Genomic DNA, 25398 nt, shown 5'->3' on the forward strand with positions numbered 1-25398 from the left:
GGAAGAAATAAACCTTCTGGAATGCAAACTACACTGGAAAAAATGAACTAAGATTACTGAGATTAATGGCATATTTAAAAAATACAGAAGAGGCATCTAAATTGGGAAGGAAGAAGTAAAGCTATCACTATTTGCAGACATGATACTATATACAGAAACACTAAAGACTCCACCAAAAAACTACTAGAACCAATAAATAAGTTCAGTACAGTAGCAAGATACAAAATTAATATACAGAAATATGCTGTGTTTTCATACACTAATAACTAACAATCAGAAATAGAAATTAAGAAAACAATCTCATTTACAACTGCATCAAAAAGAATAAAATACCTAGGAATAAATTTAACTTAGGAGGTAAAAGACCTGTACTCTAAGAACTCTAAGACACTGATGAAAGAAACTTAAGAGGACACAAATAAATGGAAAGATATACCATGCTCATGGACTGGAAGAATTAAATCTATTAAAATGTCCATACTACCCAAAGCCATCTACAGATTCAATGCAATCCCTATCCAAATACCAACAGCATTTTTCACAGAAATAGAACAAATAATCATAAAATTTGTATGGAACCACTAAAGACCCTGAATAGCCAGAGCAATCTTGAGAAAGAAGAGCAAACCTGGAGGTATCCTGCCCCCCAGATTTCAACTTTTACTACAAAGCTACAGTGACCAAAACAGCATGGTACTAGCACAAAACAGAGACACAGATCAATGAAACAGAGTAGAGAACTCAGAAATAAATTCACATCTATATGGTCAATTAATCTATGACAATGGAGGCAAAATATACAATGGAGAAGAGACAGTCTCTTTAATAAACGGTGTTGGGAAAAGTGGATAGCTAAATGTGAAAGAAAGAAAGAAAGAAAGAAAGAAAGAAAGAAAGAAAGAAAGAAAGAAAGAAAGAAAGAGAGAGAGAAAGAAGGAAAGAAAGAAAGAAAGAAAGAAAGAAAGAAAGAAAGAAAGAAAGAAAGAAAGAAAGAAAGAAAGAAAGAAACTGGACCATTTCCTTACACCACACACAATAAACTCAAAATGGATTAAAGACCAAAATGGAACACCCAAAACCATAAAACTCCTAAAAGAAAATATAGGCAGTACTGATTGGAAGAACAAATATTGCTAAAATGTTGATACTACCCAAAGCAAGATACATATTCAATGAAATCCCTATCAAAATAACACCAGCATTCTTCACAGAGCTAGAACAAACAATCCTAAAATTTGTACGGAACCAGAAAAGACGCCAAATAGCCAAAGCAGTCCTGGAAAAGAAAACACAATCTGGAAGCATCACAATTCCAGACTTCAAGCTGTACTACAAAGCTGTAATCATCAAGACAGTATGGTACTGGCACAAAAACAGATAGATAGATCAATATAACAGAATAGGGAACCCAGAAATGGACCTACAAACATATGGCCAACTAATCTTTGACAAAGCAGGAAAGAATATCCAATGGAAAAAAGACAATCTCTTCACCAAAAGGTATTGGGAAAACTGGACAAGCAGAAAAATGAACCTGGACCACTTTCTTACATCATACACAAAAATAAACTCAAAATGGATGAAAGACCTAAATGTAAGAAAGGAAGCCATCAAAATCCTAGAGGAGAAAAAAGGCAAAAACTTCTTTGACCTCGGCTGCAGCAATTTCTTACTTGACAGGTTTCCAAAAGCAAGGGAAATAAAAGCAAAAATGAACTATTGGGACCTCATCAAGATAAAAAGCTTCTGCACAGCAAAGGAAACAGTCAACAAAACTAAAAGGCAACCGACAGAATGGAAGAAGATATTTGCAAATGACATATCTGATAAAGGGTTAGTATCAAAAATCTATAAAGAACTTACCAAACTCAACACCTGAAAAATGAATAATCCAGTGAAGAAATGGGCAGAAGATAAGAATAGATATTCTTCCAAAGAAGACATCCAAATGGCTAACGGACACATGAAAAGATGCTCAACACCGCTCATCATCAGGGAAATATACATCAAAACTACATTGAGATACCACCTCATACCAGTCAGAGTGGCTAAAATTAACAACTCGGGAACAACAGATATTGGCAAGGATATGAAGAAAGGGAAACCCTCTTGCATTGCTGGTGGGAATGCAACTGGTACAGCCACTCTGGAAAACAGTGTGGAGGTTCCTCAAAAAATTAAAGATTGAATTACCCTATGACCCAGCAATAGCACTAATAGGAATTTATCCAAAGGATACAGGAGTGCTAATTCAAAGGGGCACATATACCCCAAGGTTTACAGCAGCACTATCAACAATAGTCAAATTATGGAAAGAGACCAAGCGTCCAGCAACTGGTAAATGAATAAGGAGATGTGATACACACACACACACACACACACACACACACACACACACACACACAGGGGAATACTACTTGGCAATGAAAAAGAATGAAATCTTGCCATTTGCAATGTGGATGGAACTGGAGGGTATTATGCTAAGTGAAATAATTCAGCCAGAGAAAGACAGATATCATATGTTTTCCCTCATATGCAGAAGTTGAGAAACTTAACAAAGACCATGGGGGAAGGGAAAGAAAAAAAAAATATATAGTTACAGAGAGGGATGCAAACCATAGGAGACTTTTAAATACAGAGAACAAACTGAGGGTGGAAGGGAGTGGGGGCGGGGGGGGGGGGGCAGGGCAAATGGGTGATAGGCATTGAGGAGGGCACTTGTTGGGATGAGCACTGGGTGTTTTATGCAAGTGATGAACCATGGGAATGTACTCCTGAAGGCAAGAGCACTTGTATACATACAATGTATGTTAACTAACTTGACAATAAATTATATATAAAATTTTTTTTAATAAATAAATAAAACCCACATAAGTGATAAAGGACTAGTAGGCAAAATATACAAAGAAATCTCACATCTCAAAAATAAAAAAACAACCAATTCTCCTTATAGAAGAACTCTAGGGGCGCCTAGGTGGCTGAGTCGGTTAAGCATTCGACTTCGGCCCAGGTCACAATCTCATGGTTCACAAGTTTGAGCCTGGCCTCGGGTTCTGTGCTGACAGCTCAGAGCCTGGAGCCTGCTTCAGATTCTGGGTCTCCCTCTCTCTCTATCCCTCCCCCACTTGTACTCTCTCCCTCTCTCAAAAATAAAAAAACATTAATTTTTTTTTTTTTAAAGAACTCTAAATAATTTATGGAGATCCTCTCTCCCCTCAAGGAGGTGGAGCTTAACCTCCCCACAGCTAATACCAACTTTAGTGCTAACTGCATTTACTGACTTGCTTCCGAAGAAAAGAGTACGGAAAGGGAGGAAAAACCACAACTATGCACCAGAGAAACTTTGCAAACACTACCCTAACCAAGTGATAAAGGTTAATATCACCAGTGATAAGTCATGTTGATAATATACACCCAAATGTAATGAAAAGACCACTCTGACTTTGTGGCATTCTTCCTCAAAACCTAGAACCCCAGTCTAACCCTGAGTAAATCATGAGACAAACCTAAACTGAGGAACATTCTCCTCAAAACTGTCAAGGTCATGAAAAACAAGGAAACACCAAGAAACTATCAGACAAGAAGAGACTAAAGAGACATTAGGACTAAATGTAACATGGATGGAATCCTGGAATGCAAAAGGGACATTAGAGGAAAAATTAGAATCCAAATAAAGTCTAGGGTTCAGTGTGTGTGTGTGTGTGTGTGTGTGTGTGTTAAGAAAACACATATCATAAAACTTACCATCTTAACCATTTTTAAATGTATTGTTCAATAGTGTTAAGTATACTTACATTGTTAAAAACAGGTCTCCAGAACCTTTTTATCTTGCAGAACTGAAGCTCTATACCTATTAAACAACTCCTTTTGCACCCTCCCCCCATCCCTTGGTAACCACCATTCTCCTTTTTTTTTTTTCAAGTTTACTTATTTATTTTGAAACACAGAGAAAGAACGTGAGGAGGAAGAAGGGTAGAGAGAGGGAGAGAGAGAGAATTTCAAGCAGGCTCTGTGCCATCAGCACAGAGCCCAATGTGGGGCTTGAACCCACGAATCGTGAGATCATGACCTGAGCCTAGATCCAGAGTCAGATGCTCAACCGACTGAGCCACCCAGGTGCCCCTCTACTTTCTGTATCTATGAATTTGACTACCTTAGATATCTCACATAAGTGGGACCATACAGTATTGTCCTTTTGTGACTGGCTGGTTTCACTTAGCATGATGCTCTCAATGCTCATCCACACTGTAGAATGTAACAGATTTCTTTCCTTTTTAAGGGTGCGCAGTATTCCATAAAATGTATATGCCACATTTTATTTATCCATTCATCCATTAATGGATGTCTGGGTTGCTTTTATCTCTTGGCTATGGTGACTAGTGCTGCTATGAACTTGGGTATGCAATGTTTTTTTAAATGGACAAAAGATCTTCAAAACTAAAGAATATGGCAAAAAGAAACAGGAAAGATGATCAACCTCATTATTCATTAGGGAAATGCAAATTAAAACCATAAAGAGATATTGCCACACACCTGTAAGAAGCCAAAAACAACCAACCAAACAGACAAACCAGTACTGATTAGGATATGGAATGACTGTAACTCTTGCATATTGCTGAGGGGAATGTAAAATAGGTCATCTCTTTGGAAAACAGTTTGGTGTTTTCTTTATAAGAAACATATACTTGGGGCCTGGGTGGCTCAGTCGGTGGAGCGTCCAACTTCAGCTCAGGTCATGATCTCACTGCTCGTGAGCGAGCCCTGCGTTGGGCTCTGTGCTGACAGCTCAGAGTCTGGAGCCTGCTTCGGATTCTGTGTCTCCCTCTCTATGCCCCTCCCCTGCTTGCACTCTGTCTCTCTCTCAAAAACAAATAAACATTAAAAAATTAAAAAAAAAAAAAAAAAAGTCAGGATGCCCAACCAACTGGGTTGAGCACCCCATTTAAAAAAAAAAAAAGAAACATATACTTAACCATGATAGCCAAAAATCCATTCAGAGGTATGTCACCAAGTGAAATAAAAGCTTGTGTTCATATAAAACCCTGTACAATAATGTTTACAGGAGCTTTATTCATAATTGCTAAAATCTGGAACCTCTCAATGTCCTTCAACCTAGAAATGGATAAATCAAGCTGGCATAGTCTTACAATGGGATTTATTCTATGATAAAAAGGAATAAACTACTGATATATGCATCAAAATAGATGAATTTCAAATGAATTACTGTGTAAAAGAAGCCAGACCCAAAAGACTATATGACCTCATCTTTGGGGTTTTTTTGAAAGAGCAAAACTATGAAAAAAAAACAAAAAACAAAAAACCCCACAAAACTCTGGGGTCAGGGAACAGGTTAGTGGCTACTACAGGTTTAGGATGAGTGAAGGAGCTGACCTCACAAGAGCACAAGAGAACTTTCTGGGATGATGACACTCTTTCACATCTTCATTTTTTTGTGATAATTATGCTTCCACACAGTTGTCAAAACTCAGAACTATACATTAAAAAGGGTGCATTTTACTATATATGGAAGTATACCTTTAAAAACCTGACTTAAAAAACTAAATGTTTTTTCATCATACTTTACATAAAATGGAAAGCACTGAAACATGCTCTGTTTGTTGTATTTCATTTAGTGAAATTTCTCATTTTCCTATTTGCGCTCACCTGGTTAACATTTTAATTCCCTTGTCAGATGTGAGCATGCCCAGATATCTCCTCTTATCTTGTTGCTGTAGCTACAAAGGCTTACCTCATTTGACTGTGCACATGGCCCAGCTGAGTAGGTATGTCAGGCTTCTATAAAATATCTCCCCCACTCCAACTCTCCTTCCTTTCCTCACTGAAAGACATCTTTATTCATCTATTAATGGTTGCTAAGACCTCTGGGGCAGCTTTTCACCCTCAGAAAATTCCAAATTCTTGAAAACAAGGATATAGATAAAGCTGGGCGGACGCAAACCCCACAAGGAACACTGAGCACACTTGACAATAGGAAGTCTGCTAGAGGGTTCTCATAGAACACTTAATAGCTCCTAAAAAAAAAAAAAAAAAAAAGACCATGTGTCTTGATGCGACAACTGGAACTTGTTATCCTCAGGGGAACTGACCTGATGCTAAAGCTGTTATTCTGAGAATAAGAGAGGAGAAACAGAAAACACCTGGTCCTTGCAAACACTAAGCAATGGATCACACCTTTCCGGAGTTGTCATTCCTTAGAATTCTTGCCAGGTGAAATAATCTTCCTATTGTTTAAGGTAGTTTAAGTCAGTTTTTGATACTTGCAGTTGAAAACATCCTACTGATACAAGGCCTTACTTCCACTGCCAAAGACATCACAGCAAAGCTATACACGCCTCTCAAAAGTTTTCCTCTACTGCTCTAAAAAATAAAATATATTACAAAAAATTTTGCTCCTCCTGGGCAATCCTTCTTTTCTACTGTTTGCTTCTACTCTTTCTCCTAGTACTTGTTCCAAATCCCCTCTAGTTTTCTCAAGATGAGAGTTTTCACAAATAGTCTCAACAAAAGGGATAAAGCAAACCAATCTGTAGTGACAGGAAGCAGATCGGTGGTTACACAGAGACAGAAAGCAAGGGATAAGGGTGGTAAGAGGTGGCAGGAGGGACATACAGGGATATAGGGAAACTTTTGGTAAATGACAGATATGTTCATTATCTTGTTTTTTCCTTTTTTTTTTTTAATGTTTATTTATTTTTTGAGAGAGAGACAGACATAGAGTGCAAGAGGGGAAGGGGCAGAGAAAAAGGGAGACACAGAATATAAAGCAGGCTCCAGGCTCTGAGCTGTCAGCACAGGGCCCGATGCAGGGCTCAAACTCATGAACCGCAAGATCATGACCTGAGCCAAAGTTGGACGTTTAACCGCCTGAGCCATCCAGGTGCCCCAGATATGTTCGTTATCTTGATTGTAGTGATAGCTTCGGGTACATATATGTATGTCAAAACTCATCAAATATTGTATACTTTCAACACGTGCAGTTTATTATATATCAATTCTACCTTAATAAAGCTAGTAAATTAGATTTTTGGGTTTTTTTTTAAATAGCTTTAGCGAAGGGCTTTCTGCTTCTGTGCAATCTATAGAAACCTTTCCTAACCTTTCCAACTCCAGGTAGGTCTGACTAGACTCTTCACTCAAATTGACAGGGATACAAGTCCTCTTTCAGAAATAAGTTATATTTACTATGGCCGCAGAGTAAATTTTCATTGAGCCAATCACCAAAAGGTTTGCAAGAGCGATTTTTATCTAATGCCCACTTCCTCTTGTATGTTATGCTAAAAATACATAGGTACATTAAAACTCTTTAAAATCCTGTACCTTCTCAAATCACACAATGTTCCTTTGGGATTCAAGCTCTTCTATTTATGCTGTCAATTTCCACCCACTCTTTCACTCCCATCTCACCAACAGTCACTAAATCCACAGGCCTCCCTATTCTCTCTCCCTCTCTCTCTCTCTCATAAACATAAGGACTACAGGGCTGCTAACCAGCTTTCTACTGCAATCATCCTTGAGTGCCTAAAAGCAAAGAACTGCACGTACAACTTCCTATTTACTGAGAAGAGAAGACTTCTGTATTTCTATGCCAAGCAGGGCACCAAGCAACCAGAAGAAAATCTTTGATAGTTTTTTTTCCTCTTATATGCCAAAAACCACAGCTGACAGAGAGAGGAGAACAAAAAGAAAAGACAGCTTACCCATAGAGTAGAGGTTGTCAAAGCTCTGGTGCATGCGGATAATCTCGTAGTAGAGTTCATCATAGCTGCTGGGAGTGGGCAGGAATGTGTCGCCGTATGTGATAAACATATTAAACAGGTTCACAATCTAAAAAAGAAGCAAAAGCCCATACACAGGCATCAAGCTATGAAGACCAGAATGGTATTATCAGTAATATGCTGTAGTCAGTTCTTACTGGCTCGTAAGAACAAGAACTGACTGTTACATTTTCAGAAATTTTGTGAGCTGGTTGTTTAACAAAGCCATTATTAAAAATTAACATATAAACTTACATTTCAATAAATTATATTAAAATGAAGGTAATACTCAAACTCACAACTTCCTAATTACTTTCTATCTTTTAGTATTATGTTCTTGAAATTCATTTACAACTCTCATACCTGTGTGGTAGGAATATCATAGAATGGTGTATTATTGACCATCTCCCCAACTCTGCATTCAACAATGTCACATAGTTAGCTTGAAACTGGCCATGGTGAGAGTAGTTTTACCATAGAAATCCACAAATGCTACAAAAATCAGGGCTTCCTCCCCGCCCACATGTTAAACATTTATGAACACACTGGATAATACCCTAAAAAGATAGTCAAAAGGCACAATGCCCTCCTTTTACCCCAAATAACTAGTCTGATAAACAGGAATATGTAATGTTCCTCTGAAACCAAGTACAGCCATGATGGAACCACTCATCTGGCTGGGACACCTCTCCAGGCTTTGCTCTGTACCAACACAGAGACTACAGCAGTCTAATAGTCTCTCACCTGGGACCAAGGCTCACAGAGACTGACCCATACCTGCCCCTGCCAGACAATATACTCTCATGAAAAAGAGTCTCAAGTTTTCCAAAGACATAGGTGAGAGTGGGAAGAGTGGGGAGCACCAGTCTAGAAAGTCTAACCCAAAAGGAAAATAAAGGCCTGGCTCTGCCAGTGGCTCAGTCCCCATAATACCAGCTCCTATTTCAAACTGGCCCATCTCGATTTTAGGATGTGGCTTCAGAAAAAAGGAAAAAAATTTTTTTTTAATTTAAGTACAGTTGACACACATTACATTAGTTTCAGGTGTATAATACAGGGATTCAACAAGTCTATACGTTGTGCTGTGCTCACTGCAAGTGTAGTGACCACCTGTCACCATGTAACACTATTACAACACCAACGACTATATTCCCTATACTGTACCTTTTATCTCCATGACTTAATCTTTCCATAACTAGAAGCCCGTATCTCCCATTCCCCTTAAGAAATATTTTTTGTTACTCACCATAAGGGCTAATGTAAAAATGTTGTGTTTGGCCAAAAGTACGGTCTCATTTGACATAAGGAACTTCAGCAAATTTATCAAGGCTTAAAAAAAAAAAAAATCAACAAGCTATTCAAAGAATAATCAATAAAGTTAAATGAAAGCAATGAAAATACACTTAATTCTAAGAAATCCAAACAGGTCTAGAATGAGTAAGTCACAGCTACCAAGAACTTTTTAAAAACAGGTAAGGTAGGGGTGCTTGGGTGGCTCAGTTGGTTAAGCATCTGAATCTCGGTTTCTGTTCAGATCATGATCTCATGATTCATGAGATCAAACCCCATGTCAGGCTCTATGCTGACAGCACAGAGCCTGCTTTTGATTTTCTCTCTCCTCTCTCTGCCCCTCACCTGCTCATACACACATACTCTCTCAAAATAAATAAATAAACTTTAATGAAATAAATAAAAGCAGGTAAGGGAGATATATTTGAAGCAAGCACTGATCTTCCCAAGCACATATCTGCTTATCTGCCCATAGAAGGTTTCTAAAAATCTACTTCTTTGTGCCATTTTTTTTTTTTTGGATACCATTAATTTATTATAAAACAGAAACATGAAAATTATTTACATGATGAAATATTTAACAACTTTACTGTAATGGCAGCTTCACTTGATGCCGTTTCAAAAATGATTTTTTTCAGTCTACATACTTTCCAAGAATGTTACCATCTCTAAATAAGAAATAATCCTTGTCATCTAGAACTACTTTAGTGCCTCCATATTCTGAAAGAACTTGGTCTCCAACTTCCTAGTTGGATCTCTAACTAGTTGAATCTCTCCAGCCTTCCCTTTAGAGCCGGATCTAACAGCTACCACTGTTGCTTGCAATACTTCTCCTGGAGATTGTTCTGGAAGTATAATGCCTCCATTGGTTACAGTTTTGGTTGCCCTCCTTTCAACTAAAACTCAAAGGGAAGGAAACTTTCTAAAGGCCTGTCCTGCTGTGACTCCGGGCACCACAGTGCCTACTCTGCTCTGGAGCTGCCACGTCTCAAGAAGACCCACAGTCCCACCTCTTCATGCAACTTCTTAAATAGCAAGTAAGCTTGCAAATCTGACTATAAAAAGGACATCTTAGTATTCCAGATTTACTTACCACATTTGCTCAATTTATAGATTAAAATGAAGATCCCCCTCTCACCCTACGTGGCTAGCATGTCACATCACTAAGTTTTAGTTATACATTTGTTTCAAACACCATGGTTAAGAGGGACATCTTTCAATTCTAACCGGTCACCAGAAATGCCAACGATATTGGACTTCAGCTCTAGATAAGAAAACAGCTTGTGAAGAGAAAAAAAAAAAAAGGCCTTAACTATTCAAACAAAAGTACAACTTGCTCTGTCCTCTCTCAACCATGACAACATTTACCTAAAAGGTCCCCTTTCTGTCTGGTAATTCTTAATGAGGATTAAAACCCAAGCAACCTCAGCTAAAAGACTGACTGTTAAGTCTCTAGCTTAACATGTAAGTATAAAGACATTTTTGCAAATAAATATTAGCACAAATCACCAGTCGCCTTGTACTTTTTCACCCGTAATCACGAAATAAATCCTACTTCTGTGCCCATCATGACTACTGTCCCTGTACCTACCTCCCCTACTTGATGGGAAACCCTACAGAAGGAGCTCAGCAGCTGCAAGCAATCGGCGGTCCTTCTGTCTTCTCCCCCTCAAGCCTCTCTACTCCCACAGATATAAAAAAAGGCTTGACCTCTCCTTTTCTAAGACCATACCTGCTTCTTTGCCAGCAAAGAAGCCCATTCTCCCATGCTGTCTGAGCTTTGTGTGAAGTTTACTACCCCTCGAGAAAAGATGTTAGCTTTGATTTGAAACAGCAGGCAATGATGAGTAGGAGTAAGACTCTCCAGACACTTGCCACCTGCCACACAACACCCCTTACTCTCAACCTCTGAAATCACAGGTACAGTAAAGAAACAGCAGGCAAGGAAAAGTACAAGAGCCTGTCTACGTTCTGTTTCTAAAGCCTGAATCTTCCCCTCAAATAGCAAAAAAGCCTTGCTAGAGATGAAGGTGATAGGCATCCTCATTTATGAACTCTTCACCCTTACACTGACTCCAGTTCTCGGAGATTTCATAATGGAAAGGCAAATGACAGGCAGGTGGCCCTTTTGATGTCGTCTGTTAACAAGCAATCTGTTGGACTAGACCCAAAAAAAGCTCCATAGGAGCCCATTCTAGATCACACAACCTGCTTAACTCCTACCAGGAGCTCAGAGAATGAAGGGGTCTAGCTGAAATCCACATAAAAATGACTAAGCTAGCCCAAACATCTATCTTCAATGAAGATCATCTTGCTGAGTTATTTAAGGATTGCCCACACCACTCCCTACCCCCAGAGCTCGGACAAGCCCTGTTAATGGATAAATCACCTGACAATCAGACTCTATAAATTCACAAGAGACAAGAGAAAAGGATGGGTAGAGCACCTGGCACTCTACAAAACATAATGGTTGGAGAGAGACAAAGCAGCTTTTGCACACATCCAATCAACGAGGACTTTTGTCCCCAACACACACAGCAAAAAGATGCAGCCTCAGCAGTGGTTATGTGGTAATTAAGGGGCAGAAAACCTGGAGAAAAGGAAGTGGGAACAATGATTTATTGCTTCTCTGCTCGACTACAGCTAGTCTTGATCTCTGGGATTCAGAGCCAGGGATGACAAAGTGATAATAAATACAAGGGGAGGAAGAGAGCAATTCTGCCACAGACCAAGAGGCACCCTGTGTCCCAACTACCACAGACATCAGTGGAGCCAAACAGCACTGAGAAGGAGAATCCAGCACTGCGATACTGTCAGCACCAGGGAGAACCCGCATTCTACCCCTGATAATTCAAGCAGACCCCGACCTGACCCCACATCCCAAAAAGGCCAGGTCTTCTCACCTGGAAGCAGTCATTCTCTAGAGGAAATTTAATAGGCAGAGAAAATGAACAAAGCAACCTTAAAATTGGCTCCCACAAATCTCTGACATCAGGGACCACAATTCCTCAAGAGGGAATGCCCCAACCTCCCGTGGAATAGTGGTTTCTTTCTCCGTCATCATCGCCCTGACTTTGCACTCACTCTGTCAACTGTGTGGTGTCCCCTACAACACACACATGGTGTGCTATCCTCTGACCTGATGTGGTGGGAGTTCTAAGTCTGTGAGGTTTCTTTTCTTTTTTTTTTTTTTTTAATGTTTTTATTTATTTTTGAGACAGAGAGAGACAGAGCATGAGCAGGGGAGGGGCAGAGAGTGAGGGAGACACAGAATCTGAAGCAGGCTCCAGACTCCCAAGCTGTCAGCCCAGAGCCTGACGCAGGGCTCGAACTCACAGACTGTGAGATCATGACCTGAGCTGAAGTCGGCCGCTTAACCGAATGAGCCGCCCAGGCGCCCCTGTGAGCTTTCAATATGGTTGATTTTTGGAACTAGAAAGGACCCTGGAGATCATGAATCCAGTTCTCTTGTTTTTGGATAAGAAAACACTTCCTCCCCTCCCCACCCACCCACCCCAAGGAGCTAGTGACTAAGCTGGGACTAAAACCTGGTCTGCGGTTTAGTGTTCTTTCTGCCATTCCATTAAAATTAAATAAAGGTGGATTAAATAAACTCCAAATGGAGTTTTATGTTAAAGGAAAAGACACTTACCTATAAATGGTGTGCTTAGATTTGCTGACTACACTGTTCCCAACACTTCTCTAGACTCTGGTTTAAAACTTTCTCTACCTACTCGCTATTCCAGGTTATTTTCACATTTTTGGTCCACTTTTTCTCTTGGTCCTGAGCTACTTATTAGAGTACAGGTGTTTAATACCTCATTATTACCGCTCTACTGTCCATTTGCAACACTAAGACTCCCAAGCAGCTTCTCTCAGCATCAAACACCTTAGCAGGACCTCTGTATCTGCTCTCATTGTTCTCTACAGCTCACTTCTCACACACCTCTATCCCCTCTTCTCTGTTTCTGCTTCCTTTGTAGTATCTTGAAAAAGAAAGAAAGAAAGAAAGAAAGAAAGAAAGAAAGAAAGAAAGAAAGAAAGAAAAGAAAAGGAAAGGAAAGGAAAGGAAAGGAAAGGAAAGGAAAGGAAAGGAAAGGAAAGGAAAGGAAAAGAAAAGAAAAGAAAAGAAAAGAAAAGAAAAGAAAAGAAAAGAAAAGAAAAGAAAAAAGAAAAGAAAAGAAAGACGGAAAGAAGGAAGGAAGCCAGCATGCAGGGGGACGGAAGGGGAAGGAGAAAGAGAGAGAGGAAAGGGAGAAACATCACTGTCAACTAAAACTGTGCCTATACCCCTCACTCCTCACTCAGCTCTGCTCCCTTTAAAATTAAATACTGAACATGGAATGTGATTGGATCTGGATTTTAAAGGGAGCCAAGATCCCCTTTCTTTATGCAAAATCAGAACAGAAACAAAACAAAACAAAACAAAAACACTGGTATAAATAATTAGCAGCCAGGCTTATTCATAAGCTGTTATGGTATAGAGTTATGCACAGGATTTAACTGCAGACCAAAGAAGAGAATAGCTTGATGTCAGCCAGGGACAGGTTCAAGGACAGTAGAGAACTGGCACTCGGGATCTCAGTGCCAACACATAAGTAGCACAGAGCTCATGCTGGCTGGCTCCTGGTTCACCACTCTTCACACACATACACATATTTTTAGAAAACTGCCCTTTATATCTATCCACTTGTCTACTTGGTGTCGTCTGGGCACATGACCAGCCAAACTGTTCCACAGACAGTCACAGAAGTAGCAGTACATAGAGAGAAGAGTTAAGATAACTATAAAAGATAAGGGGTTGGTTGTATAAACACAGCGTTGTTAATTAGTCTTTGTAAGAGTTTGGTATCAAGTACATGTTGTAGTCATTGTGGAGATAAGAGGGACAGGATGTACTTAAAAAAAATCTAACATTTTAGTTTATCATGTTTCCATCTTTTTAAGGTTTTTATTTATTTATTTTGAGAGAGAGAGGGACAGCAGGGGAGGGGCAGAAAGAGAGGAAGAGAGAATCCCAAGCAGGCTCCGTGCTGTCAGCGCAGAGCCCAACGTGGGGCCTGAACCCGTGAACCATGAGATCATGACCTGAGCTGAAACCAAGAGTCAGATACTCAACCAACTCAGTCACCCAGGTGCCCCCATGTTTCCATTTTTTAAATAAATAGTTTTTGAAGGGGGAGAAGAGACTACACCACTCTTCCTTACCAGAGACTTGACCCTTAGTCTAAGACATTTCCAAAGAAGAAGGGCCCACGTTATAATAACTCAACACTGTGTAAATAGTTTTGCCCATTTGAAGAGCAATGGCTGCTCATCCCCACAAAACTGAAGGGCACAGCTTTTAGATGCAAAGTGAAAAAAGTCAGTCACAAAAAGATAAATACTCTTCTAAATGATTCAATTTATATGAAGTACCCAGGTTGGGCAATTTACGGAGACAGAAGGTAGAATGGTGGTTGCCAGGAGTGGGGGAGGGAGAAATATAGTTATTATTTAATGGGTACAGAGAGTTTCAGTTTGGGAAGATGAAAAAAATTGTGGAGATGGAAGGTGGAGATGTTTGCAACAATCATGTGAATGTACTTAATGCTACTGAATCATACACTTAAAAATGGTAAATTTTATGTTATGTATGTTTTACTAATTAAAAGCAAATAAAAGGTCAATGTTTTTCTTTCCACCAACACAAGCATGAGCCCTACAAACACCCATCCAAACTTTCTATGTACTCAGCATAAGGGACCAGCTACACTTTACATCACAATACGTATATATAGTATGGAGTACCCAGCCAAGCATGCAAAGATGTTTCCTCTTTGATGGGTTAAAGAAAAAGAGCCAAATATACACAATCAACAGAGAACCATGGACTCTTCGGCAGGAATGAAAAGTCAAAATGAATCCTGAGTAGCCTTCAAGATAACACTATGGCAGTCTCCAGAATAATGATCAAAGTTCACAATCAAAGCTACCAATGCACTTAAGTACCAACAATATTCTAGGAAATCCTCAGGAATCCTGGATTAGACTCCTAATCTTTGCTAACACTACAAAAGGAGGATCCAGATACCTGGCTCCAAAAACTCTTAACCTACACAGAGTGGAAAAATAGAGAAGTTACGTCAGTGAAATACTTGAGGTATTATATTACACATCCTATATGTTTTAGCTGTAGGGAAATGGGTGTTCCATACACACTTGTTTCTTCATTGGAAAGTCTTTTCCACCAGGCACTTTGAAAACTTTGTTTCCAGGCTCTTTTTCAGGAACTACAAATTGGCTGCAACTGCTGCCTCTTTTAACTCTACTAGAGGGGCCCGTCAGTCTCACACTTAGTTTTGGCCCAAGCTCCCTCCCTTGGGGAGTCTTGTGCATCAAGTATGGCAACAGTGCACTGAAGTTCTGACTTCTGTATGAGACACATGTGGAATATAGGAGAGTGTACAGGTTCTGGGACTATCCACCTGAGAATCCTGCCACTGTACACAGGCCTCTCCCACCCCACAAGGAACCTGGTTTGCAGAGCTGCTCCTAACATTAAAGTACCCCACATAATGAGGACTTGCCCAGATTTTTCCCTAAACTGCTTTGAATTCAAGGAGAGAGTAGCAGCAAACTGTGTTGTCATGTAGAAGAGTAGAATGAATAATGGATACGGGAACTTCTCCAGGACTACAACCTGTCCCCCACATTAAGGTAAACCAGGTGCAGAGAACAAGCCAACTACAGGAAGACACAATTAAGTGGTAGCTCAGATGCCTGCCTCAGAGAAGCAGAGGGGAGGTTTAATCACAAAACCAAGTGAATGAGATTTAAATAATATTAAAAACAGGAAGGAGACAGAGAGCCTCTAGCAGAGTACAAATAAATGTCTCAAAAGAATCAGGTCAGAGAGCTCTCTGCCTGTTTGAATAGCTTAAACATACTATGAGAGAAAAAGAGATAGAAAGCAAAGACAAGACTCAACGAGGCCCTGTTTTCTGGCCTGGCCTGGAGTTAGGATGAGACTCCACAGATCCAAATCAAGCCAGGTTCATTTGGGAAATGGGTAATTTCACAGTGACTGATAAAAGAGCAATATTAGCATCTCACTTGCTTAGAAGAAAGGCAGAGGAACTCCAAGGACAGGCTAGAAATAGCACTAGTGTAACAAGCCAATGCCTCCAAAACCCCAGAGGCACTATAAACTCTAGCCAATTCCACCATCTCTGGACAAAATCACCGATTACCCAAGGACACTGCCAAGAGTCAGCAGGCTCACTGTCAATGAGCAAAGTGGCACCGGAAGGACTTAGAAGCCAATACCTACCAACAGAATAATTTTAAGATACACCAGGTGGCCTCTCAGAATATTGGGATCTGTCTGGCTGCAAACCCAAGCACCTCACTAAAAGAGGCCAATGAATCAAACAAGAGAATGAAATGGCTTTGGTTGTGCCTTATGAGCCTCTCCAGGTGAACAGAACACAAAAGTTAGTATATCCAGTGGGAGGATTCTGGGAAGACAGCACAGTAGAAAGTACCAGGAAACTCTCTCCCTACCTAGACAGTAACTGCAGTAGCAGAATTTGTCTGATGTTAACTACTGTGGAACTCTGAAGTCTGGTAGAAGTTGGCAACTTCTGGGGAAGACCTGGATGGTAAGTTTTGGTTAATTTTGGGCAATCTGAGCTCTTAGCACAGAAGCAGCTGTCCATCCCCCACTTGCTCCCCACCAGCCATGTGGCAAGCAGCTATGCACTTGGTCCTGCAGCAGTCTATAGGAGCTAAGGTGGGCAAAAAGGACCCTGTCCTCCAAATACTGGGGATCTGTGCTCTGATAGCTGATTGTTGCTTCTGATTACAGAGATGCAGAGAAAGCAGGCAGCCATTATTGTTGTACCTCCCCTCACTGATGGGCAAGCCCTGCCCCATGCAGATAAATTACATCCACAAGATTTAAAGGGCCAAGTGCCCCTTTTTTCTCCACCTTCATTTCTTTGTCTTTCTCCTTTTGGGAGCCAGACATTAAAGACTAGAACATTCAAAAACAATCACATAGGGACACATGGGGGACTCAGTCAGTTGAGTGTCCAACTCTTGATTTCAGCTCAGGTCATGATCTCACGGTTTGGTTCAGGGGACTGAGCCCCATATCAGGCTCAGCATGTAGCCTGACTGGGATTCTCTCGCTCCCTCTCTCCCTGCTCCTCCCCCGCTTATGCTCTCTCTCGCTCACTCTCTCAAAATAAATAAATAAACTTAAAAAAGTAAAACAACTTGCATATACAGGGAAAATTAAAAAGTGACTGCACATGCCCAAGAAAAGTCTCAGAAGAGGGTGAAGAAGACATAACGTTTATACTCGGGCTGATCCTGGGCAGAAGCAACCTACAAAAATAAAAATAAAAATAATAAACAAAAATAGTAACAACCAAAAATGCCAAGTCTGAGGGAGAATCTGATTTCTTAAACCTGAGGACATTATAGTAAGTGAAATAAGCCAGTCACAAAAAGACAAACACTGTAGGATTTCACTTAGTTGGGGTGCTTAGTGTAATCAAAATCATAAAGACAGAAAGTAGAATGCTGGTTGCCAGGGGCTGGCAAAGGAAAGAATGGAGAGTTCTAGTTTAATAGGCATCGAGTTTTCGTTTTACAAGATGAAAAGAGTTATGGGAATAGATGGTGGTGATGGCTGCACAACAATGTGAACATTTAGCATCACTGAACTGTACATTTAAAAAGTTAAGATGGTAAGCATTATGTGACTTTACCACAATAAGAAAAAAAAAAGTACATCAATAGGCTGCACAGCTGAAGACTCCACAGTCCTCCAGATGAACTGGGAAAAAGAACAAATCCTCTCTTTATCATTTTTTTAAACTTTTATTTAAGTAAGCTCTACACTCATGACCCCGAGATCTCCACACTCGTGACCCCGAGATCAAGAGTGGCATGCTCTTCTGACTAAGCCAGCCAGGCACCCCTACAAATCTTTTCTGGCAGTGGAAATTAGGTTCTATCTTACGTTTTCCTTGCTGCTGAAGTGTATGTAGTCTGCTGAGAAGGGAAAATAAGGTTCTCAACTATCTCCAAGTCTCCGTTTACTTGGGGACACTGCAATTCTTCCAGTTACCACACACCCTCTTCTTTACCATGAAAATGAGCCCTTAGGTGAAAGTTCCCAGATGGAACTCAGACTCTGGGAAATGCAGGATCCCATCCACCTCATTCCTGTGCAGCCGCCTGTAACCTTGCTCAGAAGCCACTGCCTTCTAGGGTCCTATACCACCTGCTTATTTTTTTCCAACACTGCCTAGCTGAAAGGTAGCCAAAATCATCACCCTTTAAGAAATCTAATAGTCAGTGAGACCGTGTCTCAGTGGGGGCATGTGATGTGGAACCAAGAACTTTACCTGCCAAAATGACAGAAACCAGTCACAGACCTATCCTGCTCACTGGAGATCTAGAAACAATGGCACCTCACGAAACCAAATGATATGTTCCTTTAGAACTAGTACAGGCAAAGCAACAAAAGCACAGCTACTCCTTCCTCTGTCTCTTTTAGTTGACAAGATGCTAATGGGCCTGTAAGAGTTGACATTTCTCTGGATAGGAAGTGACTTCATGTGCAGAGAAAAGAACAGAGATTTCTCACTCTTTTTAGGGGCTTTCTGGTGGGAATCTTTTTCTCCCTCTAACAGGCTAAACCTGTTAGAAATTCTTATCTTTTGCTTCTGCCAAGTTTCTGAGGGGATGAAAGAAAGAGTCAAAATAGTATAAATTTCAGATTTAGCCAAATGTGGTGATTTGAAGGAAAAAAGAGTTTCCTGGCATTCTTTTTCAGTCCTGGGGCTTTCTACGCTGCTGTACAGAATCTTTCGTAACCAAATTATGGAAACAGAAAAATGCGTTCTAATGACCCTGTATTAAAACATTCTAAGAAGAATTGATTATCCACAGAAGAAAGAAGCCTCCATCTTTTTGCACATGGAAGCTAGAGCACTCTTAATTAGGCACATCAAGCCTAGAATACATCTTGTAACATCTTCTCCTACATCAGAGAAAATTTGGGGGAAAGAGGAAGAACAATTTAAAAAGCAATTTTAAAAACAAAATAGCAACAGCAGCTGCCAAAATTCCTCTTCCAATCTACTCTAGCTGTTTACTGCTTGTCCTTCCCTCCTCCCTATACCTTCTTCAAATCTAAAAGAGGCAATATTGTAGTTATATAAGATGTCACCATTGGAGGAAGCTGGGTGAAGGGTGCGAGAACTCGCTATACTATTTTTGCAACTTCCTGACTCTATAATTATATCAAAATTAAAATTTTTTTTTAAATTGAAAGTTTAAAAAAGAAACTAAACAAGAAAAAAAAAAAAAAGCTGATAATTAAAAGTTCAAAGGATAGTTTCCCCAAATCAGGAAGGGCTGACAAGCTGTCGAAGTTATACTTATACAAGAATGCACAGATGTACCTAAGGCTCAGGTCAGTCTTTCTCTTGAAAATTTTCAGTCCTGTATGACAACACCTACAATATAACAAGCTTCCAACAAAAGCCTCTCAATTCCCAGTCTCAAGGTATACCTAACCATGAAGTCACAGGCTTCTGCCAGCGATGAGAAAGCCAGCTGGATCCACAAAGCTGTGACACTCTCTGGGTTTTCCATATCTCCCAGTAGGTATCTAAAAGGTCAGGCCATGTACAATTTCTCTCTTTTTCACAAAGCTGTGAATGCTCTGGATGCTATTTAGCACAGTGAAGCTGAACAGATTGTTTTGGGAGCTTTAGGGGCCTTTCTTCCTGCAGGGAGGCAAATGTTGCCTAGTGATCTGCGTCTGAGCATAGGAGTCAGGAACTCTAAGTTCTAATCATGACTCTGCTTAGTATCTGGTTCCATGATCCTTAGCAAGGCACTTACCCTTCTACACCTCCACTCCCTTCCCCAACAAATGGTGATAAAAATAATGACATCACCAGGGATGTGGCAAAGTGAAAGGGTAAGAAGGACTGTGATCCATAGATAAATGTCGAGTATAAAATGTCAGTATAAATCTGCCTTTAAATCGACCCATGTTTTAGGACTATGGAAAGCTACACTGTTTAAATGCAGACTGCCTCCCCACTGCCCCTTCTGCCTGCAGAGGAAGTGAAAAAAGCTGACTCCACCCATGAAGCTCTGTTCAGGTCTTTTCCTCTCGAACAACTATATGCTTCTCTCTAAACATTCTGCTCATTCTTTGGTTAATGGCTTAGAAACCAACAAAGTTTCCATTTTTACTTAGTTAAAAGCAATCCATGAATCTATAGGTAAGGAAGAAACAGACAAAGGAAAGTGAAATCACCCACCACTCCCTGTCACATCAACAATTCAAATAAAAAGGTGATGAAATCAGCTCAACAGAAACATGACAACAAACATCCTACTGGGTTCTATTATTGTTATCATTGTTGTTGTTGTTTTCAGGCAGAGACATAACACCACGCTACTTTAAGAGAATGTTGATTCATCAATTATGGAAATTCTACATGTCCACTTACCCATTTATTTATTCATTCAAATGTTTTCTGAACACCTATTATAAGCCAAGTAGTGTGCTCAGGATAAAGCAATGATAAAAACACAGGCCTTGCACTAAAGAACTTTAAGAGGAAAGAAAGATATTTAAATAAATCATTATACAGACTTATGCGAACACAGCAAAACAATACCGTATGCTAAAATAGAAACCCAAAGTGCTGTAGGAAGACACAGAAACTAAGACATAGTGACCAATGTGCTCTTTAGCCTAAGAAGTTCAGAGAGGAGATTGTAAAGGTAAAGTTCCCAGGAGGAATACAGTATGATCGGTAAATGAAAAATATTAAACAAGATAGTAAGATGTTCTGTGAAAACGGAATTAATTAGGAGGCCATGCAACCTAAAATTAAGACCGAGATTCGATTTTTTTTTTTTTAATGTTTGTTTATTTTGAGAGAGAGAGAGAGAAAAGGGAGTATGCTAGCGGCTGGGGGTGGCGGGGAGTAGGGAGACAGAAAGAGAGGGAGAATCCCAAGCAGAGCCCAAGGCAGGGCTCGCACTCACAAACTGTGAGATCATGACCAAGAGTCTGCTGCTTAACTGGCTGAGCTACTCAGGCACCCCAAGACAGGGATTCTTAGCAAAGGATCATGGATGGCTTCAGGGGGGCCATGAATTCTCTAAAATTATATGCAAAATACATATGTACAAATGGGCATTTTTCTGGACACAAAGATCATTTTTCATTATATTCTCAAAGGTAAAGACCTATCTCCTAGAATCTGATCATAAAACCTACTTTTCTATCCCTACAGAGAATAGATTTAAGACCTAATCTTTTACCTAAAATAGGAGATCTAGGTAGTCTAGAGGTCAGAGAAGGAAGAGCTTTTGAACTTTCCGTAACTTAGGGAAAAATAGTGATTGCTAAAAAGAGGGCAATGAGAGAGGCAGGACTTATCCCTTTCCCTATTCTATTTGAAGTTAGCCTAAATATATTTTCCCACATACTCAAATACCATGGTGACAGGCACCATATAAATAGACAATGGCAGCACGGAGTAGGTCAGGGCTTATATATGCAAAACCAACATATCAGGCAGGATCAAACCCCCAACTAATACAGCTGCCTTCTTGTCAATAAGACCAAGCCTAGGAATTCCATATGGGTATCTGGAAGGGACCTCTGGCCACCTCCCCAATAACAAAGAACAACTGACTATAGTCAAACAGCATAGGGATAAAATCACCATTCTAAGCACAGTGATACTACACACCCACATTCCAAACGACAAAAGGCATTTGGGCCCTAGCCAACTGCTTCCGAGACACCCGACGGCTTCTGTGTGTCCAATCTAACAACACATGTCTTATCAGTTTTACTTACAAATAAAATTCAATTAAAGTTTGCAGCACATGTATGTCAAGCATCTATACACATCAGCATATTTTCCAGCGTGAGGTTCAAACATCTCTAGCAAATCCCTAAACCTAGAAGGCAAAGAAAGAGTAAAGCATGGGCATACCAACATATGAGGGGTACTGCCAGCCAAGGAGTGGGTGGATCCACCACAGCCACATTTATATTCACTGATTGCAATATTATACATTATTATGGGCTCTGATGCCTCAGATTTAGTGTAGTATTTTGCAACTTTCCTTAACACCTGCTGCTCTCCATCTCACTGTACACTCCGTGTATGAACACACAGAGCCAGGGTTCCAGGAGGCTCACCCAGTCTCTATAGGAAAAGGACCTAACCTCATTTGGCAGAGAACTCTAGTACAAGTGCCTATACCTCAGGAACAAGAAGTCGTCCAAGCATTACTACAATGACCCTCATAAACATCTCCTCTGAACCTATCAAGGACCACAGAATGCCAATCAATCAGTCCTGGGATAGCACATAATTCGGACCAGAGCTGCACGTGACAAAGTACTCAAAGACTTAAAGTCACTGACCAACACAGAATAAAAGTGGTCTCCTGCCTCACAATTTTCTAGCCAGAATGGGAAAATGCTAAGGTCAAGAAAAGATAAGTATAAAAGACATTTTTAATCTCTTTAAAAGATAGCTGCCTCTTTTTTTAATGTTTGTTTATTTACTTTTGAGAGAAAGAGTGCACAGTCAAGTGGGGGAAGGGCACAGAGAGAGGGAGACAGAGTATCTCAATCAGGATCCACAGTGTCAGCACAGAGCCTGATGCGCGCTCGGACCCACGAACTATGAGATCATGACTTGAGCCAGAGCCAAAACTAAGAGTCAGACATTTAACCAACTGAGCCACACAGGTGCCCTGATAACTGCCTCTTTAAACAAAGAGGATGGCAATGTATTTTGGGGTTTACAACATCTGTACAAGTAGAATGTATGACAGCAGTGGCACAAAGGACAGGATACAAGGTGGAGGAAAGACAGTAATGGAAGGCCCCGGGGCCCCAGGGAGACAGACTAGGGTGAACAGTAAAAGGCAACATGGAAAAGGCAATGCAACGAACAATGAGGAAGAGGACCACAGGTGATGAGGATGGGAGAAAAGCCAGAGAGATCCCAAGGACCAGAGACAGGATGGCTAGGATAAAAAATAAAGCAGAAAAAGAGAAAATCAAACCAGGAAAGAATCAAAAGCAGGCAAAAACTATTGCCACCAACTCGTTAATATTACAATGGGTAATTTAACCCCAGTTACAGACATAAGCCATTTGTACTCGTTGTTAAGTCCTACAACTGTACCAACATCCATAGATTTGTATCATTTTTGTGTTTTCTCTTTAAACCTAACTCTTTAGAACCTAACAGTCATATAACTATCCTATAGGCAACCACAATACTCCTGTATATTAAAAAGAATTGTTTGTACCCAGGAGATTCTACCGCCTTTTAGTTATTTCAATCTCTTTTGATCTCTTTAGACCGTCTGATATTCCCTCAATCTCAAACTTTCACACAATCATACTCTTCTCTCCTAAAATACGAAAATGCCACTATTGCCACTTAGTGTTTTTCTCCTGTTCGCCCTTCACCACCATTGGCAATAACTGCAAAGAACTTGCTAATCCATTAATTAAAGATCTCTACTTCCCATTATAGAGGACTAAATTTAGAAAGCCAAATTGGGTTGGGAGGAAACCATGTGTCACAACAAGTGAGATGAATTCCATGGGAGGGGGTGGAGTTACTGGCCTGTTTCTCATAGAGGCTCTGACACTAACACACCCTCCTCTGTTGAGAATACAGAGAAGCTCTCATGGGTGGGGCAACCATTCATCCACTGTAATCATCTGAAAAAGACTTTATTGTACCATCAGGTCACAAAAGTCACAGGACCTATCAGCAAGCAAATGCCTCGGGGAGCATGTCTCCTCTGCTTTCCTGAAACCTCCAATTTAGTTACACAAAAGAAAGGGGTGGCAAGCCAGCATTGATTGTACCCTTAGAGAAGAACCACTTCCCGCCAGCAGGGGTGGCTGTGACTTTACTGGGCTACCAAATGGATACAAAGACAAAAGTAAACACTGTAATTTGCTGTTTTTGTCTCTGGCACAGGGGGAGTGGTACAAATGACACTGTCTGTAAACAGTAATAACGCCAGATGTAACACAAAGAACAGGATTCCCCCCATCTCTCCACCCCCTCCCTGCCCCCTCTCCCTATGACATTCCTCCTGAGATTACTCATCTTGAGGAAACACAGAAGACTCCCTATAGTCCATATGCTGCTACCACATGGAATGGAGGGAGATTCCAAGTTTGTACGGACTCCTCCTACCTCACTCTTACTCAAAGCAAGAATCATTAGAACTCAGATATATTCAATTGTTTCTACCGGCTAATAAAAAAAAAAATATGGGGGAGAAGGAATTTGAGAGAAAGTATGGAACAGATATGTGGCATTCCCAGGTCTCGATTAGAAGCATCCTAAACAAACTAAAAAGTTAAAAAAAAAAAATTCATCTGTGCCTAGCCCTCGAGGCTCATAAAAAATATAGAGAAAGAAGATGAATTCAGAAGAGAAAGTTACCTGACCAGAGTTCCCGCCAGGTGTAATGCAGGCGTACTCTACACTTCTTCTGGTAGCAAAGTAGTTTATGTACTACCTGAATGCAGCGTCTGTAACAGAGGAAAACTGGGATAAGCCTAAGAGTCTGATGCAACTCACCGCAGATACCCTTTACTTTGGCAAGACAGCTTTGCTAAGGCCACTAAAGATGCTGGATATGAATTTGTACCAGGTCAAAGAAAGACACTTTAGCTTTTAAACTGTTCTCCCCCAGCCACCCGCACACAGTGCTTGTGCTAATTCCCTTTATCACTAGGAAAAGGGGGGTATAATCACATATAGGTCAGCCATTCATTAGGCATTATGGATACCATTCCCTTAAGTTATATTTCCCCAGAGGAAAGCATTTATCAGTGAAGCAGAATTAGACCACTCTGTTCGATGTTGCAAACACAGGATACAAAAATAAAAAATTAAAGACCTTAAGTCTTCAGATCTATTTAAATTTGTTTTTAAATTTTAAATTAAATTTTGGCTTAATTCATAATTAACTTAAATTGTATTTACATTAAGAGTTAAATTAAAAATTCATTCTTCACTTGCACTAACCACATTATCAAACACTCAACAGCCTGAGGCTGGCGGCAACAACACTGGACAGCACAAATATACAGAACTTTTCTATCATCACTAAAACTTCTACTGGATGATACAATTCTAGATCACTGGAATAGTCAATATTACTCACATCACAATAACATATATGTTTGGGGGAGTACCTCCAAATAGGCAGCAAATAGGAAAGACATTTTTAAACATTATAA

At 40.2% G+C, this 25398-nt stretch overlaps 1 protein-coding gene and 1 pseudogene across 2 annotated transcripts in view; both read right to left on the minus strand.

Annotated features, from left to right (window-relative positions):
• Positions 1-25398, minus strand: part of ARMH3 (armadillo like helical domain containing 3) — a 171607-nt gene that overhangs the window by 91387 nt on the left and 54822 nt on the right. For both annotated transcript variants that reach the window (XM_058697566.1, XM_058697567.1), the window contains exons 20-22: positions 24596-24684; positions 9022-9104; positions 7719-7845 (exon numbers count right to left, since the gene is read on the minus strand). In XM_058697566.1, the coding sequence (XP_058553549.1) occupies positions 7719-7845; positions 9022-9104; positions 24596-24684 (299 nt within the window). The remainder of the gene's footprint in view (positions 1-7718; positions 7846-9021; positions 9105-24595; positions 24685-25398) is intronic.
• LOC131493650 (10 kDa heat shock protein, mitochondrial-like) lies at positions 9116-12126 on the minus strand (annotated as a pseudogene).

The sequence above is a fragment of the Neofelis nebulosa genome, chromosome 13 (assembly GCF_028018385.1).
Source record: "Neofelis nebulosa isolate mNeoNeb1 chromosome 13, mNeoNeb1.pri, whole genome shotgun sequence".
NCBI classification, from domain to species: domain Eukaryota; kingdom Metazoa; phylum Chordata; class Mammalia; order Carnivora; family Felidae; genus Neofelis; species Neofelis nebulosa.